At 41.0% G+C, this 20,669-nt stretch overlaps 2 protein-coding genes across 2 annotated transcripts in view; one reads left to right on the top strand and one right to left on the bottom strand.

The window, feature by feature from the left end:
- C8H6orf62 (chromosome 8 C6orf62 homolog) overlaps window positions 1–3,580 on the top strand; it is an 11,271-nt gene extending 7,691 nt beyond the window's left edge. The window contains exons 4-5 of the mRNA XM_026407700.2: window positions 135–269; window positions 2,884–3,580. Of these exons, the coding sequence (XP_026263485.1) occupies window positions 135–269; window positions 2,884–3,009 (261 nt within the window). The 3' untranslated portion in view covers window positions 3,010–3,580. The remainder of the gene's footprint in view (window positions 1–134; window positions 270–2,883) is intronic.
- Acot13 (acyl-CoA thioesterase 13) lies at window positions 3,149–20,608 on the bottom strand. The gene is made up of 3 exons (XM_026407701.2): window positions 20,526–20,608; window positions 9,955–10,139; window positions 3,149–6,806 (listed from the first exon to the last, which is right to left on the bottom strand). The coding sequence occupies exons 1-3, from the start codon at window positions 20,604–20,606 to the stop codon at window positions 6,650–6,652; spliced, it is 423 nt and encodes a 140-aa protein (XP_026263486.2). The 5' UTR covers window positions 20,607–20,608; the 3' UTR covers window positions 3,149–6,649.
- Between the last annotated feature and the right edge of the window lie 61 nt (window positions 20,609–20,669).

The raw sequence follows: 20,669 nt of genomic DNA, 5'->3' as shown, positions 1-20,669 counted from the left end.
ATACGGGGTAAAAATGGGAGTTCATAACCCACTTGAATCAAGTGTGTGAAATATGATATGTCAAGAGCTTTGTAATGTTTTGAACAACTAATAAAAAATAAATAAAAAAATAAACATTTGTATGTTTTAACTAGGCCAAATTTGAGTTTCATCACGGTGACTATGAGAAACAGTTTCTGCATGTACTGAGCCGCAAGGACAAGACTGGAATTGTTGTCAACAATCCCAACCAGTCAATGTTTCTCTTCATTGACAGACAGCACTTGCAGGTAAGGTAATTTGAGAACAACTTTGGAACTCATGAAAGGCTTTGTTGGTTATTAAAACTGTTTTCTAAATAAGATACTTAATTGCTTTGCCATCTCAACACTGCCTTGTTTTTGAAGTTATTTTAAAAACAAGAAACAAATACTGTACTACTTATTCTAGAAGTTCCTAAATTGTGCTGTATATTAGAACTTCCTGGTGAACTATTTTGAAAGTTCTTACGCAAAGATCAATGTAGGGTATATGGTCAACAGGTGAGTATTACCTAGGAACTTATTAAAATATAGACTCTCAGTCCCTACTCTACTCCTGCTTAATCAGAATCTGCATTTTCAAGTGATTCCTAACACTATTTTGAGAAGTACTGATGATGTAGGCCTTTTAAAATAAAGATCTAAAAGGATGAGGTACATTCTATATTAAAAAAATTAGTGCAAGAGAAAAAGAAAAGATAAACTGTGGCTCAAATTTTTAAGGTAGGGCACTAGAGAAGACATAATGGAGAAGGTGATGTAAGTAAAGTATGTTTTAGTACTCATTACATTGCAGACCATATGTTTATGTAAGAGAGAATGTGTGCAAACTGAAAAATACAATGTCAAATCACAGCATGTCTCTGAGGAGCTAACAGGCTGCTTGGGAAGATTCAATATGTGCTTTTTAGCTTACAGAACATCAAGTAAGTATATGGTACAGGAGCAAATCAAAGAACTGGGAATTAAAAGGAAAGTTAATATTGGTGGACGCTTGACTCTTTTATTTTTCCTTTTTTATTGTTTATGTGTCCTTTAAATTATTTGTTGAGGAAGTCTTCTGTATAGCAGGCAGTTTTGCTAGTTTTATTCAGTTTTAAAAGTTCCTGAATTATAGTGGACTCTAAAGCACAGATTTTTCTCACAGAAGCTGTAATAGCTAGTATAGAGGAACCAAACTTCATTTTCATGTGAATGTATTAAGAAAAATTAGCACTATACAGCCATGACTTTGGGATGCTACTTATTATAATAAATTATTTCCTGTTAGGAGTCAAGGACACATCTTTTCTATGAATTAAGCAGCTTGAATCCTGATGAAAAATTTAACTTTATAAACCAAATTTGGGTTGTAGGTAGGTGACTGTCTCGTATTGCATAGAGTATCCCAGTATAGTACTGAAAGTCTCAAGTCCTGGAAACTCTTCAGTCCCAGGAAACGGGAATGGTTGTCAACAAACTTGGTCTTTGATGCTCTTAGTCCTCTTCCTCCATTCAGATTCTGTTCTTGATCTTCATAAGCTGAACATGTGTGTGGCCACATTTGCCTTTTAGAAGAATTAACTACAGCATTAATTTGTAAAGGAAATTGAAACGATAGTGGCCCAAAACACTTTGTGCCCAGCTCTACACTAAGAGCTGTACATGGATGAACTCATTTAACTCTCGATAATCCTGAGAATATCGGTATTAACTCCCCTAATTATAGCTAAGGAAATAAATCAAATAAATTGATCAAAATCATCTTGCTTGTGCATTTTTTTCATAAGTAACAAGGGTTAACCAAAGGATAATCTTGGATGGCCAGGTGATAGAAAGGTACAGGCCTAGAGTTGGAGGATTCTTTTTATTCCTTTTTGTAATTAATTTATTTTGCAGTAGAATGCATTTTGACATAGTGCACAAATGGAGCACAACTTCTCATTCCTTGGAGTTGGTGGATTCTTAGAGCAGCCACTTGCTGGCTATGTGATTTTGGACAAATAAACTTATGTGAACATGTTCTTTCGGTTGAGCAAATAATTTTCATAAGCTTCCTGTGAGCTTCATAATTAACTGAGGGACCAGAGTGTAGCTCTGCAGTGCTCATTAGTATACACAAGGCCCCGTTTCCAATCCCTAGCACCTCAAAAGATCTACAAAATGAACTAGTTTATATACATATAATACATTCATTGACATAAATAGACTGCCTCATGAGCAAGTCGGTCTTAGATGCTTCAGTAAAAAGATGAACTTTGCAATCAGTTTTATTTAGATCCTATCTTCCATTTACTGGCCATAGTTAGCCAGTAAATGGCTTCAGCCAGTTTTACTAGTTGGCCATAGTTACTGGCTTTCTAGCACATAGTACATGTTATCCATAAGTTAGATGATTGAGTGGTAAATACTATTAAAAAAAAGAAAAGAGTTTGATTTACTTGGTCACACTTTGGCTTTCCGGTCCCTAACCTCAGAGGATATGCTTAGAGCTTAACCCATGTCTAATTATCTCCCTGGCTTCAACTCCTCCTGACTCCCTATACACAAAAACATGACTAGAAGTCTGATCTGTTTCCATGAAATGCCTTTAACATTAATTTCTTTTAGCAAGCAGCCTTTGGTTGACTTAATAACTTTATAATTTAATTCTGCATAAATTTTCTATGCATTTAGTTTACAATAATCTTTACTTTTTTTTTTTTTTTTGGTGCCTTGTATGGAAAGATGATCTCCCTTACTAGATTGCTAGACTAGCTAAAATGGTAATTTATCACTTATTCTGAAGGCTTTTACTGTGCCATAGGTTCTCCCTAAATTTAACCTTCAAATAATAATTAGATACAAGTCTTACTAAAAATATTAAAAAATTTTTCCTTCCTAGACTCCAAAAAACAAAGCTACAATCTTCAAGTTATGCAGCATCTGCCTCTACCTGCCACAGGAACAGCTCACCCATTGGGCAGTTGGCACCATAGAGGATCACCTCCGTCCTTACATGCCAGAATAAAGGGCCGACCAGCAAAATGAAGAAGATTAGAGAATGCAGCAGCAATTGTTTTTCTTGTTTTCTTACCACTTTATTTTTTCAGAGTTTGAAGAAAATGGACTCATGCACAGAACACTATGCATTTTGAAACTCGTTCATCCTGGATTTTTTTTTTTTTTAATCATTTGTATCTCAGAACTTAAAAAAAAATTAGATGTCTTCTGCACGGACTGTGTGAAAGAAGATGCTTTGCATACTTGCTGCACTGCATCAGCATCTTACTAAAAATGTGAAGTGAAGGACTGTTGTACACTGACATGCTTAAATGTATCTGAAAGCACAAGGTGATACTCATTTTTTGATGGTCTTCCCATTTGTGCTGGTTTTGCCTCTTTGACATCTGTCATCAGTATTGAGAGGGTGAGAAATGAATGTAACAGGTATAAGTAACGTTGAAAAAAACTTAATAGCTTTGCTATGATCACCATTGTTCCAGAGCACTATCAGATTCATTCTAATGACCAGAAGTGGTTGTTTAAAGTACAACCGTGGGAAAGAAATCTTAAATGAAAAAAGCATCTCATTATAGGCATTCTTGCCTCATTTTACTGGGCCATGTTTATGTTTCTTGGTACTCATAAATACATGTATTTTTTTCCCAGATCTCTTTCCCCAAGTTGCTGTTATAAAAGTATTCTGCTGAGTGTGGATGCATTTATACTCATTAAAGCAGATCTGGAGTCTGAAGTAGCTAAAAGCAGCTATAAAACTGAGAAATACATTCATAGCTGCAGAAACCGTGATAGGTAGAGGACTTTACTTTTGGTTTTTGTTTTGTTTTTTGGTGTTAAAGAGAAGAGATTTTAATTACAAAGAAAATTCCAATAAATTGTGCAGAAATACTGGTTTCTACACCATCCTAAAGAAAAAGTTATGAGGGATTTTTGGAATAGGAAAACATTTTTTAAAGTTGGGATTTAAAATTGTAAAAATGACCAGAGTGTCAAAGTTCTAGTAGAACTCATTTTGTGCAATGAACATGAGGAAAGACTACTGTATAGTTTTTTTTTTTTTCCTTTGTTTTTTTTTTCTTTTAAATGAAGAAAAGCTTTGCTTAAGGGTTGCATACTTTTATTGGAGTAAATCTGAATGATCCTACTCCTTTGGAGTAAAACTAGTGCTTACCATTTCCAATTGTATTTAGCTTCTGGTTGGAATTTGAAGAAAATGAAAACCTAAATAAAATAGGTGAAAGTTCCCTGACTATTCAGGTGAATACACAAAGCTTGAAGTGGTAACTTTATTATCCCAAGTCACTGAGTAGATGTTACTGACCCTCTTAGGGGATTATTTTATGGTCCATAACTGAACAATTAAGAAAAACCCTGGCAATTTGTAATTTCAACAAGAATAGAAATCAAAGATATTTGGTTAGCTTTCAAAAGTTCATAGTCTGCCGTTACACTTGCTTCATGAAAAAAAAAAACACCATTCTTAATTTCAAAGTGCATTCACATGTTCTCTGATCAGTTAAAAGTTAGAATCCATTTGAAATAACACTTTGAATTAGGTTCGTATCTTAACCTGTTAATTCTGAATAGAAACAGATGCAGAGGTTAGTAATTTGCCCAAGCTTGCATCCTAAGAGTGAAAGATTTAAATTAGACTGTTGATCTCCAGAGCCCTAGGCCTTAATCATATGTTAAGTTACACTTGTTCAACATAGTAGGCAATTCAGCAGTCATTTTATTTTGGAATAAATACAGAAAGTTCCTGTGTAACCAGTACTCCATTTTATCATCTTGCCATATTTGTTTTCTCTTTTGTGTATATATTTGTGATCATTAACATTTTGAGTTATTTTGGTTGTTGGTCAAGGTGTTATGCATAGTAAAATCACCAATCTCAAGAAATGTAGCACTGATATACTTTACCATCCATATTCTTGTTTTGCTGTCAGTATTTTTGATAGTTTTAAATCCCCTTTATGTTACAAGGTAATTGCATTTGGTTGCCATAGCCTTGGTGTCCTTTTAGCACAGTGACTTGGCCTCCTTTGTTCATGGTCTTGGTTTTGACTTTCACATAAACTGTGGTATGTTTTGCCATTGACATAGTTTGCCTGTGGCTAGATGACAGGCCTGTGTCCTCCTCCATTTGGTATCTGGAGGCACACATCTGTCTCTTGGTGGTGTTGACTTCAGTGCTTTCCCACTTCTGCATTGTGTGCTCACTACTTGCGACCTATGTGGAGTTATGCAAATGATCCTCCTAGCACTTCACCTCTGATTCTTGCTGCCAAACCAAGTTGATCTTATGAAGGTTCCAAGAGGTGATTTTTCTAAATCTACCCTCCCTCCATGTTTTCCATTGTTTTATTGTAAGGAGCCTCTGCCATTATTGTCCAAAGCTATGGACTCAAACTCCTAAACCCCATGCACAGTTTGTGACTGCCTCTTATTTTCTTGAATAATCCTTACTTTCAGGTTAAGATCTTGGGACATGTGTTTTCCCAGCACCAGAATCAGTTATTCTCCAAGGAGCCACAGGTTCCTTTTAGTAGGAAGCACTGGCAATGGAGACCCAGGTCTTTAGCCTGCTCACTGCCAGCAGGGAGTCTGTGTCCTATGAACAGATCAGCATGCATTCCAGTACAGGAAAAGGATAGCCAGCTTGACTGTTTGCTGATTTAAAGTGCTTCTTTTCCATCTTTAGTCATGAAATGTTCCCTAAGACCAATGTAGAAATCAAATATTAGGGTGCCATAGTACACAGAACTTTTGAGAAATAGACTGAGTTTTGTGACCTAGGGATATTACTATAGACAGGGAGATCCAAAGGGGCTGATAGTATGTTTTTTTCCCCTTTTATAAAAAAAAAAGTTGCCAGCCCTATAATAAATTATCAGAGAGAACTATATGGACCATTTCCTATCTTGCTAATGTCTTTGCTTCAATCTTAACTATTTAAGGCCATGCAGTATGATAATTTAATTTTTCCAATCCAGAGTTCACCTATTTTGAAATTCCATAATCCCACATAAAAAAAAAGGCATTTTACAGTTGGGGAAGACCTAACTCCACAATGTGTCCCATTAAAACCACACCCTCCTAAGTGATGGTACTAGGAGGTGGGATCTTTAGTGGGTACAGCTATGGTGCCCTTTTAAGAAACCCTGGAGAGCTGCCTTCTGTACCACATTGAGAATATAGCTAGAAGACACTAAATCAGGAAGCAAGCCCTCACTGGAAAACCTGCTGGACTGTTGACTGGACTCTCAGCCTCTAGAATGGTAAGAAATTTCTGCCTATGAGCTACTTAGCCTATAGTGTGTTACAGAAGCCCAAACAGATGCGACACCATTAATTTTTCTCACTTAGCTGAATATTAGACTTTAATCTTGCCTTCAAGTAGCTCTGCTTGCTTCTTTGCTTTGAGCTAACTTTTTAAATACAATTATCATGCATATGAATAAAAAATTCTGAAGATGTTTAAAATGAAAAACCAAGACAACCCCAGCTTTACCCTACTTGGTCTCTAGGTCTTTCACCCAAAGAAAATGTCTTAAGCTACTTTGTGGTTCTGATAATTTATTTTGAAAAATTTGTTCAAGTTCACACTTGGTGTTCACTGTTGGGTATCTTCGGGCACCTGCGGGTCTCTAGTTTCCCAGGTGTTTCGTATGCCTGCCTTGTGCTATTAATTTTCCTGTGGCCTTGTTGGTCAGATCCACAGAAGCAAATGCAAGTGTTCTTCCTTGCTTCAGAATTTGTGCTGTAATCACTATTTCTTCTCCTATTTTAGCAGGTGACATGTACCTTAAAAGGAAACAAATTTAGTTAATAGCAAATAATTTTTAAAAAGGAAAATTTGTGACAAGCTCATAACAACCTTCCTGTGTAACTTTACTCCTAATAGTTTAGGAATAATTGCTAAGCTTTCTGTGCTATCAAGTTTGAATGGCTGCTACCTAAGCAGGTTCTATCATACTCATTCCTTAATCCACACCTTTCTTCTCCCATAAATATTGAGGATGTTCTTGCCCTATTTTTCCTTTAAGTTTTTTACTTCATACTTATTCAGGCTAATGAAAGATTTCCTCTAGCTTTCATTCCATCTGCGTAATTTCCTATGTGAAATATCAATTGGTGTCTACATCTTATATTTAGCTTTTAAAATGTAGAGTTAATATAAGAACTACAAGGAATAAACAAGGACCTTACAGTCCTGGTAATGAAGTATGATTAATTATGGCTTGGCATCCATGAGGGATCAGTGCCTGTACCCTTAAGATACCAAAATCCATGAGTGCTCACGTCCATATATAACAGGTACATAGCTGTAAACCTCTTGATGGCTTAGGGTACCTAATACATGCAAATGCCACGTAATAGGTTGTTGCAGTATATTGTTTAGGGAACAGCGACAAGAGAAAGGTCTGCATGTGTCCAGTACAGATAGTTTTAAACGTTTTTCCAGCTGAGGCTGGCTGAATCTGCAGGGGACCTGTGACAGGCTGGCTACACAGTTCCTGAAATACACTACCTTCCCAGTTGTGATGACAAGTTCCTTTAATTCAATTATTGTAGTTCCCTAAAAAATAGGGTTGAGGGCCCTGGTAAAGCTAATGTTTTTAAAGGGAAACCCTTACAATTTACTTTCGTGTGTCTGGGTTTTTATAGAACAAGGAGCTGTAGAAGAGACTACATGTTTTTGCCAAATTCAAAACAAAGTCTTACGTGTTTGTGGCTGGGAAGTATAAGAAAGTTGAGAGTTCATTGCTGGAAAAAACAAGCTAGTCTTGAATTCATGATCTCAATTTAAAGAAATGAAAACGGAGTGCTTAGTAGTAATTTACTGTTTTCTTTTAATTATTTCCCCTAAACTTCTATAAATTAAGAGCTCTGGCTACTAGCCATTAATTTAAATGAAACTAAGTGAAGGCAAGCAACTCCTTGTAAGGCTGGATCAGCAAGCATTAGTCCTGGGGGATCTGGAAACTGACATTTCAACAGTGCTCGTACCTTAGAATTTCTTCTTTCATTGTCCTGCAATGCCAGTTTTCTACCAGTCATGGTCTAAAACAGACATCCTTGGTTTGTGTAATGTAGAACTTAATTTGGTATCGTGTTTAGTGGTAGTATGAGAATGATTCATGAAGAAGTGTTCAGTGACTACTTTTGAAATACCTACAACCTTTGAGACTATGTCCTACTTTAGTTTCAAGTGAATCAATTTTTAAAGTTTAGGCAGCTCTGGATGGTGTTCAAGGCTTCTGACCACACATACCCAGAAGGCCAGAGCTGTCTGCCTTGTTAAAACTCTATAGAGTTGAGAAAGCCACAATATCTTAGAAGATTATAAAATGCAGTGCTGGTCTGATTTTTTTTTTTTTTTTTTTAGTTGTAGATGGAAACAATGACTTTATTTCATTTATCTGCATGTGGTGCCAGGGATCGAACCCAGTGTCTCATGCTTACTAGCTCTGAAGATCTCTGTTTTAATAAAACACTATGGAAAAGCACTGTCAGCAACTGGCCTCCCCCCCCCCGCCCCGCCCCATGGAGAAGGACTGCCGAACCCATTCACAGGGAAAGCCTTTTTTTCCCTGCACATCTTAATTTCACAAGAACACTAGTCTGCATCTTGTCCTGTCGCTTGCTTATTGCACCCTCAACTTATCCCCATAATAAAGGCAAATTAACTTGAGTCATAAGGAAACTAATAAAAGACATAAATTACTTAAGACCCAATAACCTACTTATTTCCATTACTTTTATGTCTGGTGGACATTGGCTTTCACCCTAATACCTGCCTTTCTTCTCAATACATTTTCTGTTGCTTCAGTAGAGAAAGCCCAGTTGTCTTCAAACTATCCTGGGCCCTGCTCTTTATTGAACAGGACTGACATTACTAGTTCATGTTGGAAAACTGAATGTTTCACATTTGGTAGCTGGGTCCCTGAAGGCATTTTCACAACATGGAGTGACAGACATCTAGGGCCTGCTTCTCTGGTTCTGCTGTGCAGGTTTCAGGTCATGAGATCCAGGATTGCTGCTGACACTATAGTTCACCTCATGACAAGCTCACCACACACATGTGGAAGGTTCAACTTTGCTTTTAATTTTATTCAGATTTTTCTTTATGTATGTACTCAATACATATAAAAATGTTTGCAGCAATACCAGTAGTACTTTAAGGACTGTATGAAACAAACCGTTGAGTGTGTCACTTTTTTCCCCACTAGGAGAATATTAGAAGTTGTGTGCTGTTTGGATGTTTGGGGTCATTTACCTTTGACTATTGACTGTACAGCTGGCCCTCTCTGTCTGTAGCTTCCCCACCCTCAGACTTAACCACCTGTGGATTGAAGGTGTTTGAAGAAAAAGTTGTGTCTGTACTGAACACACATCTTATTTCCCAAACAATACAGCACAACAACTATTTACATGCCATTTTGCATTTATTTAGGTCTTATAAGTGATCTAGAGATGATTCGGAATGCATGGAAACGTATAGATTATACATAAAGTTGTCATTTTTATTTTTTCTAATATGAGGGATTGAACCCAGGGGAGCTTTACCACTGAGCTACCTCCCAGCCCTTTTTAGTTTTTGAGACAGTGTCTTGCTAAGTTGCCACGGTTGGTCTCAAACGTGCCATCCCTCCTGCCTTAGCCTCTGAGTAGCTGGGATTATAGTCGTGTGCCACTGTGTCCAAATAAAAATGACTTTTCATATGAGGGATCTGAGCAGAGTCCTGGAACCAATCTCAAAACATCAAGGTAACTATACTTGAAATTAATTGTGTTTTAGTTCTAGTTTTTAAGGCCACATAACATTTTAGGGAAAATCTCTAGTTGCGTTTAACTGAATTTCATACTTCATTAGTATTACAAACAGTGTCTTAATGGTTTGAAGTGATTTATCAAAGCAAAAGGCCTCTGGGGTAGTTTGTATACGTACGTTATGTTCATGTCAACGCTGACTCCAGGCAGACCCCTTTCTGAGCACAGCAAAGCCATAGTTGATATGCTGTCTATTAAGGTGGCTGTCAAACCACCATGGAGTGTGCCCATTTTATTAGCATGCTGCTCTTCTACTTTCATTTCACAAATCACTTTCTCAGGAGCAGCAGAGACGAGAGTCACCTAAATGTGTTTAAAAAAAAAAAAGTGGACATTCATTCTGTGGTATACGAAAAATTTAAAAACAATCACTGGATTAAACTGAATCTCCTCCAAAAAAGACTGTCTCAGGAATTCAATTTGTCAATCTATGATATAAATAAATACTTGTGCAAGTTGTCTTTAAAGAAAAAGGTGGGTGGGGATGTGGCTCAAATGGTAGTGCATTCACCTGGCATGCGCAAGGCACTGGGTTTGATCCTCAGCACCACATAAAAATTAAAAAGTAAAGATATTGTGTCCACCTAAAACAAAAAAAATAAAAAAAATTTTAAAAAGAAAAAGTATGTTGAGTGAATAGTTTCTGCTAATCTTCACGCCTTCATAATTCAAACATTAAGGCTAAACTTTTCATCCTTATGTGGAACACCTGACTTCTCTTAATGGTCTGATTTTTGCATCAACCAAGCCACCTGGTACCTGTGATCTTTCAATAACACATTTTTAGTTAGGTGTTCCTTAATTTTTGCACAAGCAGGGTGATTTTCAAATGACTTAATCGTTCGAAACAACCTGAAAGTCAAGCTGGAAGAAATTCAGTAATTTAATGAGTTTTAGAAGCTTATTCCACATACCCATTTTAATATAAAAGTTTAACAGTAGAACCCAACCAAATTAAATGACTGCTTTTTATGTCCTATCCTACATAAAGCACCACAATGAAAAGGTGTTACCAAAGAGCATGATGCCATAAAGAGGTCCTTGTTGCCTTGCTTGGCTTTTCATCACTGACTGTAAGCAGATAATGTAGCACAGACATTCCTCTCTACCCATGAAAACTTTTTGGTGTTGGGATCACTGTTTTCAAACTTTTTAAGGACTTTTTTGGGGTGTGCAAAAGCTGCTAAACCCCTTGTTGAATTTTTGGGGGTTCTTTTTATTCTGCAGTTTTCTTCTCACTTCTTCAGCTATGCCTTTACTAGGCAACAGGAAGTTTTTAGCACTATTATGAACTCTTGGGACCATCAGTATGTGCTACTGCTGTTGAATGAAATGTCATGTGACAGGGGACCAGACTATAATAAGGAAGGGTAACTGCCATTTAGGTATTATATTCTTTATGGGTTATTTTCAAGACCAGCAATATATGACACACATAACTTCATGTCCCTTTAGTTACTCTTCTGGAGACACACAGAAGCCTTTCTGACTCCCTCCAGGAAGATATGATTCAACTTTACTGGTCTTGCTGTGTATTCTATAAGAGGACATGAAGGAAGACAAACAAATCATTCCAAACAATACCGTGTCATGTTTTACACAACAGATAAATGGAAAATGTTTACCGCAGTAAGTGGTCTAGCCACAAGATGTCCTCATAAACTAATACCATACACCAAGGTAGAACAAGGAGGAAACAGTCTTCAACCATTTCTACTTTATTTTTAGCAGCATTAGGGATTGAACCCAGGCCTCATGCATGATAGGGAGGTGCCCCAGCACTACGTGGGTCTTGAAGTCTGGCACTGGCAACAACAAATGAGATTGAATCCCTGTTCTCAGAGGGTTGGGTCTAAATAACAGCAAATACATAAAACACTGCAACGGAGGAACTTATTGCAGAATGAGTCCTGTTTCTTGAAGTAAAGATATCTAACATTAGTAAGGTCCGCCAGCCTTTGTTTTCTTTCAAGATATCTCATTTATACACGTATGTTCTGGGGAAGAGGCATTAACCAAGGCTTCTGGGAGAACACTGGAATCCTGGCAGGCAGGAGCCAGGTAAAGGGGGAAACCAGGAAGTCAGGGAATACAAATGAGAGCCTCAGACACCAAGCGGTTTAGTGTCTTTGAGGCCCCTGTGCCAGCAGAGCTTTGTTCTGAGAGTTCATTTGCTCTCTTGACTGCTGGGATGACTAGTGAAATAACTGACCGTCTTTCATTTTCTCCTGTAGGGTTCAGTGTAAAATTTTCTTTTTCTCAGCTAAAGGCCAAAGAACATGCCAACACTCAAAACTAGTTTAAAATTTACATTAAATGGAAACGATTTTATACTGGTTAGTCTGACATGGCAAAGACATGCTTTCATTATTGCCAATGCTTGTTTCCCTAAGTAAAATAGAGGGATTAAATGGACAACGAAGGAATGTCCTACCCAGCCCCCAGAGGTAAAAAGTAGACTTGTGGGGACAGGCTCACGCAGAGCTCTTTCACGAAGAAAGGGGTTGAGAGAGGAAACTGGAAAGAAAAAACTCAGCCTGTCAGTTTAAGGTGCAACACTTGTCTTCAGTTAGCAGCTGAACAACTGTTAGAGGACAGGTGAGCAAGTTTACATGCATCGTCTCAGTCCTGCAAATCTGTGAAGTAGACCCCTTCATCATCTGTCTTACAGATCACAAAGCAGCTAGTGATGCCTACCCTTCAGTCTCAGGCTAGCCTCCCCTCTCTGCTGCTGGTCCTGACTGACTCATCATGTGGGAAGCAGTGGAGCCTTGGCATAGTTCACCTTGGAAATTACTGCACAAGCAGCCAGCTGCCCTTCTCTCACGGCTGCCAGTGTGCTGCTGCTCTGCACCTCATGCATCCACATGAGTTTACCTTCCCCGTCTCCAACATCTGGACCCAAGTGCCATTACAAACAGACACACTCCAGGTGACAGTTCCCCTTTCTCGCTTTTTCAGTAAGGAGAGTGAGAAGGGCTGCCTGATGACAGCCATGAAGATCTCTTTTTATGGCACTGGGGATGGAACCCAGGGCCTTGTGCATGCTAGACTGGCACTCCACCCGAGCCATGCCCCCGGCCCAAGATGCTGTTAATCCCTTACACAAAGGTCTGTCCAGAACTGAGAATTCTGCTCAGGCCTTGGCATTTCGGATCATCCTGAGAGTCGCCACCATCACTGCGACTGCTGCTGCTGTGCACAGCTCATGGCCACCACCTCTGGCCAACAGAGAAGGACTACAGCTCTGCTCAGCAAGGGTGTCTGTGTGTGATGGGCCTCAAGGACAGGAATGTGGCATGAGAATGTGTGTGTAAAAACGAGAGAAGAGACTGAACAGGAAAGACCACACAAAGCCCAGAGAGCAGGTGGTCTCAGCAGGTGAGAATTTTGTGTGCATCTGTGAAAGGGGCCATTCTCAAGCAATGTGCCCTGACGATGGATGGATGCTGATTTTTGCATGGCACTGCAGATGCCAGGAGGTGTGTCTGAGGACAATGCACGAATGTGCCTTCACACAGGAAGTGGAAGGTGTCAAGACAGGGGCGGCTGTGTGACTGGGTGGCTACAGCTACAAGAATAGATGGAGGGGCTGGGGATGTGGCTCAAGCGGTAGCGCGCTCGCCTGGCATGCGTGCGGCCCGGGTTGGATCCTCAGCACCACATACAAACAAAGATGTTGTGTCCGCCGAGAACTAAAAAATAAATATTAAGAATTCTCATTCTCTCTCTCTCTCTCTCTCTCTCTCTCTCTCTCCCTCCCCCCCCTCTCTCACTCTCTCTTAAAAAAAAAAAAAAAAAAAGAATAGATGGAGTCAGGCTAAGGGAACTCTATGAGGGCACATGCTACAAAACCACTGTGTCCAGCCATGCCACCATCAGCCCAGAACGGGCTTCAAAATAAATGTATGTCTTCATTTAATCACTCTGATGGCTGGAGCTTAATGGTTAAGAGCACCACATACAAATAAAGATGTTGTTTCCGCCGAAAATTAAATAAATAAATATTAAAAAATAAATAAAATATTTTAAAAAAAAAGAGTAGATTTAGGCAAAACTCACAACTGAGGTATGCCCGTCTTTGAAGTGGAGATAATAATCGCAGCACTGCCTTCACAGAGCTCCGTAAAGCTTAAAATTCTCCCTGAGGAATTCCTTAAAGCCAATTTGCAGGACTGTAAATGCATGTAAATACACCACTCCTCTGGGTCTTCTCCTCCTCCATTCACCACTCCACGTTCTCCTTTGCTGGCTCTCATTCTGTAGGGAGTCTTGGTGCCAATTAATTACTAGGAGTCTCCGGGGTTAATTTATCGTTGACTTTGCACAATGATCTCAGTGAACACTTGGCACCCAAGTCACTCAGGATACGGGACGAGCTTTCTACACAGTTGCCGGCAGGAGCCACGGAACAGAACACTTGGGTGTAGATCCCTTAGTGGCTCTAAGACCTTAGGGAAGCTAAGCTTCTGGTTTCTCATGTGTAAAGCAGTCATAGCAAGAAGAGCATACCACACAGGTTCAAAAGAAACCATGTAGGGAAAATAAAGGATGAATGTGGGGTCTGGTCAGAGTGCTCAATAAGTATCCACGACTACCCCAAGTGCTAGGACTATGGAAATGACTTCTGCCTGCCTGCTCTTATCCTTGCAATTGGAACTTTCACTTTGCTTAGTTTATTATTTTTTTTTCACTTTGCTTAGCTTAAAACACTTGAACAAACGGAATATCCAAGGAAACTATGGAGACAACTATGATCCTTTCAGATCTCCCAACTTGTACTTGGTGGTTCATGTCCTTTTTGAGAAGACCTCCAAGTCTGCAAGTGTAAAAGTCCCAGCCACCAGACAGACAGCAGAGTCCCCTGATATTAACAATCACAATGTATATAACATGAACTCTGGGAAGTGGAGACAAGTGGTAAACCTAGTAAGTGTCCCTTGTCATGAGCAATTCAGATAATGAGAAAAGCCATCCTGAATCCCAGTCACTGCCTTAGGCTGCTCACTGATTCCACTCTGGTCCCAGCCACTGCCGTCCCTCTTTTAAGTTGTTGCAATTGCGTCCCAACTTATCTTCCTACTTCTGCCCTTACCCCCTTATGTCTATTCTCAATATTAGCAACAAGAGTGCTTTTTTAAAAATACAAATCAAATTATGTCACTCTTAAAACCTTTCTAATGGAGAGTCATTTCATTAAAGAAAAAGTCAAGTCCCTTTTGTGACCTGCAAAGTCTTAACTTGATCTCATCTCCTCTGCAACTTGCCCCTCGCGAGTTTCCAGTGCTCCCTCAAGTTAGCCTCCCTGAGAAACACTTCTGTGTGTACGTGGTGCTGCGGATGGAACCCAGGGCCTCACACACATTAGGCAAGTGCTCTACCCCTGAGCTACAGCCAGCCCCTCACAACCCCTCAAACACTGCAAGCACAGAGCTTTAAAGTCTCTAGGACTTCACAATGGCTCTTCCCTTCCTGGAAGGTCCCCCCCCCTTCGACATTCGTGACATGCTCAGGTTTTGATTGAAATGTCACTATTTCATGTGACATCTTCCCAGATGATATTATTTAAAATCGAACTCTCAAAAAAATGAATGCTAGAGGGCATGGTGGGTGCACCGGTAGTCCCGATACTTGGGAGGCTGAGGCAGGAGGGCAACTTCAGTCCAGGAGTCAGGGAGCCTGGACAACAGAGCAAGATAAGAGGGAGGGAGAGGGACAGAACTCCACAGGCACAAATACTTCAGGATAAAAAAACTTTAAACTCTTTTGCACCAATACTCCCTATTCTGTCTGCTTTATTTTCTAGCACTGGCCACCATCTAACATACGTATTTTCTTGTTTTGCTTGATGGTTTATTTGTTCCACTAAAATATAAGTTTCATAAGTGTAAGGATTCTTATCAGTTTTGTCCCCTGATCTATCTCCAGAGCTTAGCACGGTGCCTGGCACATAGTAGGCACTCCAATGTTTGTTAAATGAATACATTCCCATCTGAAGGGCATTCTATTACAAATTCTATAAAAATATGCCCAACACTTAGTGGCTTCAGCCACAGACTGAACAAACCACAGGAGACTCTTGCATGTGGAAGGCAAGCCACCAACCAGCCCTTCCAAGGGCACTGCAGTCCCTTTGACAGATGCTTATCAGGCTCTTACCACAACTTGTTCCCGAAGAGCTCTGTGTGGAGGGGATGCCAGGCCAGGCAACACACAGTGCGTCCTGTCTCACACGTTGGTCAAGGTGTACAAGTGGATCGGGAGAGGAACCAGGAGCTGCCAGGGAGGCGTTCTCAGTGACAGCAAGTGTCCCTGAAAAGGACTTCGGAAGAAAAAAGTGAAAGTGGCAGGCAACTGGGGCAGGCAAAGGATCCCCAGATGAGTCAGGTGTTGAGGAGGTCGAAGGCAACAAGGCCGCACCCAGTGCCAGGTACAAAACAGAGCCCCAGGAGGGCAGAGGGGCGGACTCGACATCCCTGAAGTCCCGCCAGCTGGAGGAACACACTGCCCGTCCCGCTGGCACAGAGGTAGCGGTGCCCCGAGGAACAAAGCAGTCACCGTATTGCACCTGCAGGCAGACAAGTGGCAGACTGCACCCAGCACAGGGAGGGCTCCTCACATCACTCAAGGCAGCAAGACCACCCTCAGTGGTCTGAACCTGGAGAAGAGGAGCTGGCGGAGATCGTTCCTGGTCCTCGTCCCACTCTTCCGCACTCAGAATGCCACATCCATGCACACCTCCAGTTTCCCTTCCAGGAAAGTGTAAGGTTGTTTTTCTGCAGCCAACTGATGTTTCCAACCAAGTACCTGAATACAGAGTACTTCCCAGGAAGGGCTGATGCCTGGGCTGCAAACCTGGTACAACAGGCCAGGGCACAGGTCAAGTGTTTTATGGTAAAGCCACAAACCAAACAGCAACAAAAAAGTTCAAACAACCTCTGCTCACCACAGGCCAGAAAGTCCTAGACCTCCTCTGGTAGTTGAATAAAAAGTTTAGCATTCTGGTTTTCCTTTTCACTACTGGGGACTGGACTCTACCACTGAGCAAGATCCCCAGCCCTTCTGATTATTTTGAGACAGGATCTCGCTAAGTTGCCTTAGCTTCCTGAGGGCTGGGATTACAGGGCATGTGCCTCTGTGCCTGGCTTCTTAATTTTTAAATACATAAGTTTCTATTAGAGCTCTCAGGTCACAAAATTTCTGAGGCCAAATTTTATGTGTATTTTACAAATTGTGTAAGAGTGTGTGTGTAGGCGCACACACCCCCTACTGGGGATCGCTCTACCACTGAGCCACATCCTCAGTCCTTTTTATTTTTTTGAGACAGGGTTCTTGCTAAGTTGCCCATCCTGGCCATGAACTTGTGATCCCCCTGCCTCAGCCTCTGGAATAGAGGGGATCACAGGCAAGTGCCATCCTGCTGACAACACCTCCCCCCCCCGCCCCGTTTCCTGTTTTTAAAGAAAGGACACATCAATACTTATTCATGGAGCTTTTATTTTGTCACAGTGCACTGGATGGAACCTCCTTGGAATATACTTTTCTCCTTCCTAGGTTATAAATTCCTAGGGGGCAAGGAAGTATGGTTGGTATCTCTTTATAATCCCACAGCATTTAATTTGTTGATTGATTTGAAAGTGATCTTTAGAATAGGAGGACATTTATTTTGACTGCTAAATTGTTCTGTATCAGGGTTTAAGTTGGGTTTTTGTGGGTGTAAACATTGATAGAACAAAATTTTTAAAAAAGAGAACAAGCTAGTCAAGCATGGTGGCACATGTACCTCAGGAGACTGAGGCAGGAGAATTGCCAAGTTTGAGAATTGCCAGCCTCAGTAACTTAGTGAGGCCTTGAGCAACTTAGTGAGACCCTGGGCAAAGTAATAAATAAATAGATAGATAGATAGATAGATAGATAGATAGATAGATAGATAAAAGGGCTGGGGATACAGCTCAGTGATACAGTGCCCCTGAGGTCCATCCCCAGTACCAAAAACAAAACAAACACAAGAATAAAACAAAATAAAGAAGTTCTAATACAGACTCAAGCATTGCCTTAATGCTATCCCATTAGTGATGGGAAAGTACCTTCAACAAATCATTTGTGAAAGAATAGAAAATCACCATCATTTACTGGATTACAGATACTGGGTCAAAACATCTGTCCAAACCCCAAACTGCCTTTGGAATATCATTAGTCAAATTTTAATTGTTGTTCTACTTGATTCACTGACTTAACAGCCAGGCAGAGGTCTGTGATCCAGCTGCTAAGGAGATGGAGGCAGTAGGGCTGCAAGTTTCAAGACAGCCTGGGCAATTTAGAGAGACCCTGTCTCAAAAATTAAAGAGATAGGAATGCAGTTCAGTGGTAAAGTGTTCTAGAGTTCAATCCCCAGGAATGAAAAAAAAAAATAAAATCATTAAAAGAGCCTGCCAAAAGTTAGCACTCAGAATAAAACTCTCACACAACCAGGAAGAAAATCCTGCCTCTGCCTGCCGAGCTACCAGGATTACAGGTGTGCGCCACCCCAAAATTGTTTGGATGAAGCAATACATTGGGTCTATGGGGGTATTTGGTCAACCAGTGAGCATACAAGTGGGAGTGGATGATGGGGAAGCTTGAACCACAGTCTTCACATCTCACTTGTTTCTTAATCTCAGAGACAGTGTCCCTTCTCATCTTTGCAAAAGCAACGCAGTTAGAACCCGTTTCTAGGGGAACCATATACATCCTTACACCAACTTAATAATTTTAACAATGTGAATTTTAGAAACTTGCATTTAAAAGTGAGCATTTCTTCCCAGAAAAATCTCTGGTCACATTTAAATAACCAGAAGGAATGATTTTCTCATAAAATAACAAGGGTCCAGTGAAGCGACAAAAACCATACAGTTAACGGACAGAATTTAATGTCAAGGTTTCCTTTATGTTTTATTTTTTTGGTGGGGTGCTGGGGATTGAACCTAGGGTCTTGCACATTCTCCCACTGAGTCACACCCCAATCCTTAATATAAGAAAAATCGTAAACCAGAGGTTTAAAGAAGGATCATGTTCTGTTCCATGACAAGATGTGCAGATACCATGGTCTGAACAAACTCAAAAGTTCAGTGCAAAGACGCATAGTTAGAAAGAACAGACTAGAAATTTACTTAGGGCTGCCCCAGGAGAATGTTCTAAGTCAAGGTTTCTCAATACTGCACTATGGACATTTGGACTGGGCAATTCTTTGTTATGGGGTAGGATATTTACCACTATCCTGGGCCTCTATCCATTAGACGCCACTACATCCAAATTGTGATGATCAAAAATATGTCTAGACATTGTAAATGTACATTGGGGAGCAAGAACCACTTGCGTCCAGGTAATGACTTTAAATTTTACAATAAAAGGAAAGGGACCATGTCCACAACTAGATTTATGATTTACTACACATAAATTTATACTTTAACCCTAGCAACTCTGCCCACATGAAATATAAACAACTGCAAATCCTCTTTTAGATCAAATTAGCAAACACAGAACAGCTATTACAGTACTTGTGTGGTTGAATAGCCACATATCAGTACTGAGCATGTGTCTGGTCTGAATTGAGAAGTTCATGTTGAAGTGTAAAGTTCATATTGGATTTCAAAGATTACATGTGAAAAATTCAATACTTAACAGGATTCACTTTTACCTATTTCTTTTAGCTTCTTAAAAAGTGCCTATTTTACAATTTATAATAACATTAGCATTTGTGGCCTGCATCACATTGCTATCCGACCGTGTTAGTTTATACACAGTGAATACTGGGCATACCCAACTTCTGGGAACCCCTGGTTCAACAGGCATATCAAGGGCTTGTTTTTTTTGTTTGTTTTGTTTTGTTGTAGTGCTAAAGATTCAACCCAGGCTCTCACAAGCTGGGCAAGTGCTCTACCACTACATCCCCAGCCCTGCTACAGATTATTAAGCAATTCGAATTTCTTTTTAAGTCAATACATCATCTTTTAGATAACCCATCTTTCCAAAAATCACTGTCAAATAACATGCCCTTGGATTTTATAGCGTTTTCTACTTGAAAACATTAAATGCATTTGTCCTGGTATGACTCCCTGTTTTTCACGAAAGTGAAGTTATTCACACTGTTAAATACCATCTGAGGAGTGTGTTCCGGAGACCCAGGAAGGGCTGCAGCTGGTCAGTATTTAAACTCCACTTCCAAGTCATTTCCAAGTTCCCCAGTACCCTATGCCAACCAGAAAAACACGGTGCATTTAATTCAGGAAAGACTCAAAAAGTTCTTGGGTCGGGTTCTTCCAACTGACAGCAGCAGGTGACCCGCGCCCACTGTAAGCGGGGTCCGCACTGCGAGCCGGACGCCGGAGACCGCGCGGGCGAGCGGGCAGGGCCGGCCGGGCCGGGCGGCGCGCCTCCCGCGGCTCCCCGTCTCCGCACGCGGCGCGGGCAGCTCGGCGGAACGCAGCCCCCGGGGTGGGCGAAGCGCCTGGCCGGGCCGGAGCGCCTCTGTGACGTCCGCCGGACCCAGCAGAGGGCGACTTCCGCCTGCGTCTGCGCTCCGCCCGGCTCCAGCCGCCTCCCTGCGCCCGTCGTGCGCGCCACCCCGGCCGCGGCCGCTCGGACCCGTGCAGCTGCGGGGCTCGCCGCGCACGCCCCGGGCTCCACCCGCCTGTCGCTCCGCCTCGATACCTTTTCCAAAACTCGGTCGAAGCCGGGCGACCTCAACAGGGCCTTCATCACTTCCCGCGCGTTCTGCATCAGGCCGCTCATCGTGCACGCACTGCGAGCCTCCGGGTGCCACGCACGCCCCGACCTCGGACGAGACGTTCCCTG

Source organism: Urocitellus parryii, chromosome 8 (genome assembly GCF_045843805.1).
Source record: "Urocitellus parryii isolate mUroPar1 chromosome 8, mUroPar1.hap1, whole genome shotgun sequence".
In the NCBI taxonomy this organism is placed as follows: Eukaryota; Metazoa; Chordata; class Mammalia; order Rodentia; family Sciuridae; genus Urocitellus; species Urocitellus parryii.
Note: the sequence above shows the minus strand (reverse complement) of the source record. Positions and strands in the feature narration are given on the sequence as shown.

What these genes read in the sequence shown, in the direction of transcription:
- Acot13 (XM_026407701.2), bottom strand. Translation starts at nt 20,606, where the DNA reads ATGAGCGGCCTGATGCAGAACGCGCGGGAAGTGATGAAGGCCCTGTTG. An exon ending in TCGACCGAGTTTTGGAAAAG is followed by an intron (nt 10,140 to 20,525) that starts GTATCGAGGCGG and finishes AAACACATTTAG; the next exon opens with GTGACTCTCGTCTCTGCTGC. An exon ending in AGCGTTGACATGAACATAAC is followed by an intron (nt 6,807 to 9,954) that starts GTACGTATACAA and finishes TTTCCTTTTAAG; the next exon opens with GTACATGTCACCTGCTAAAA.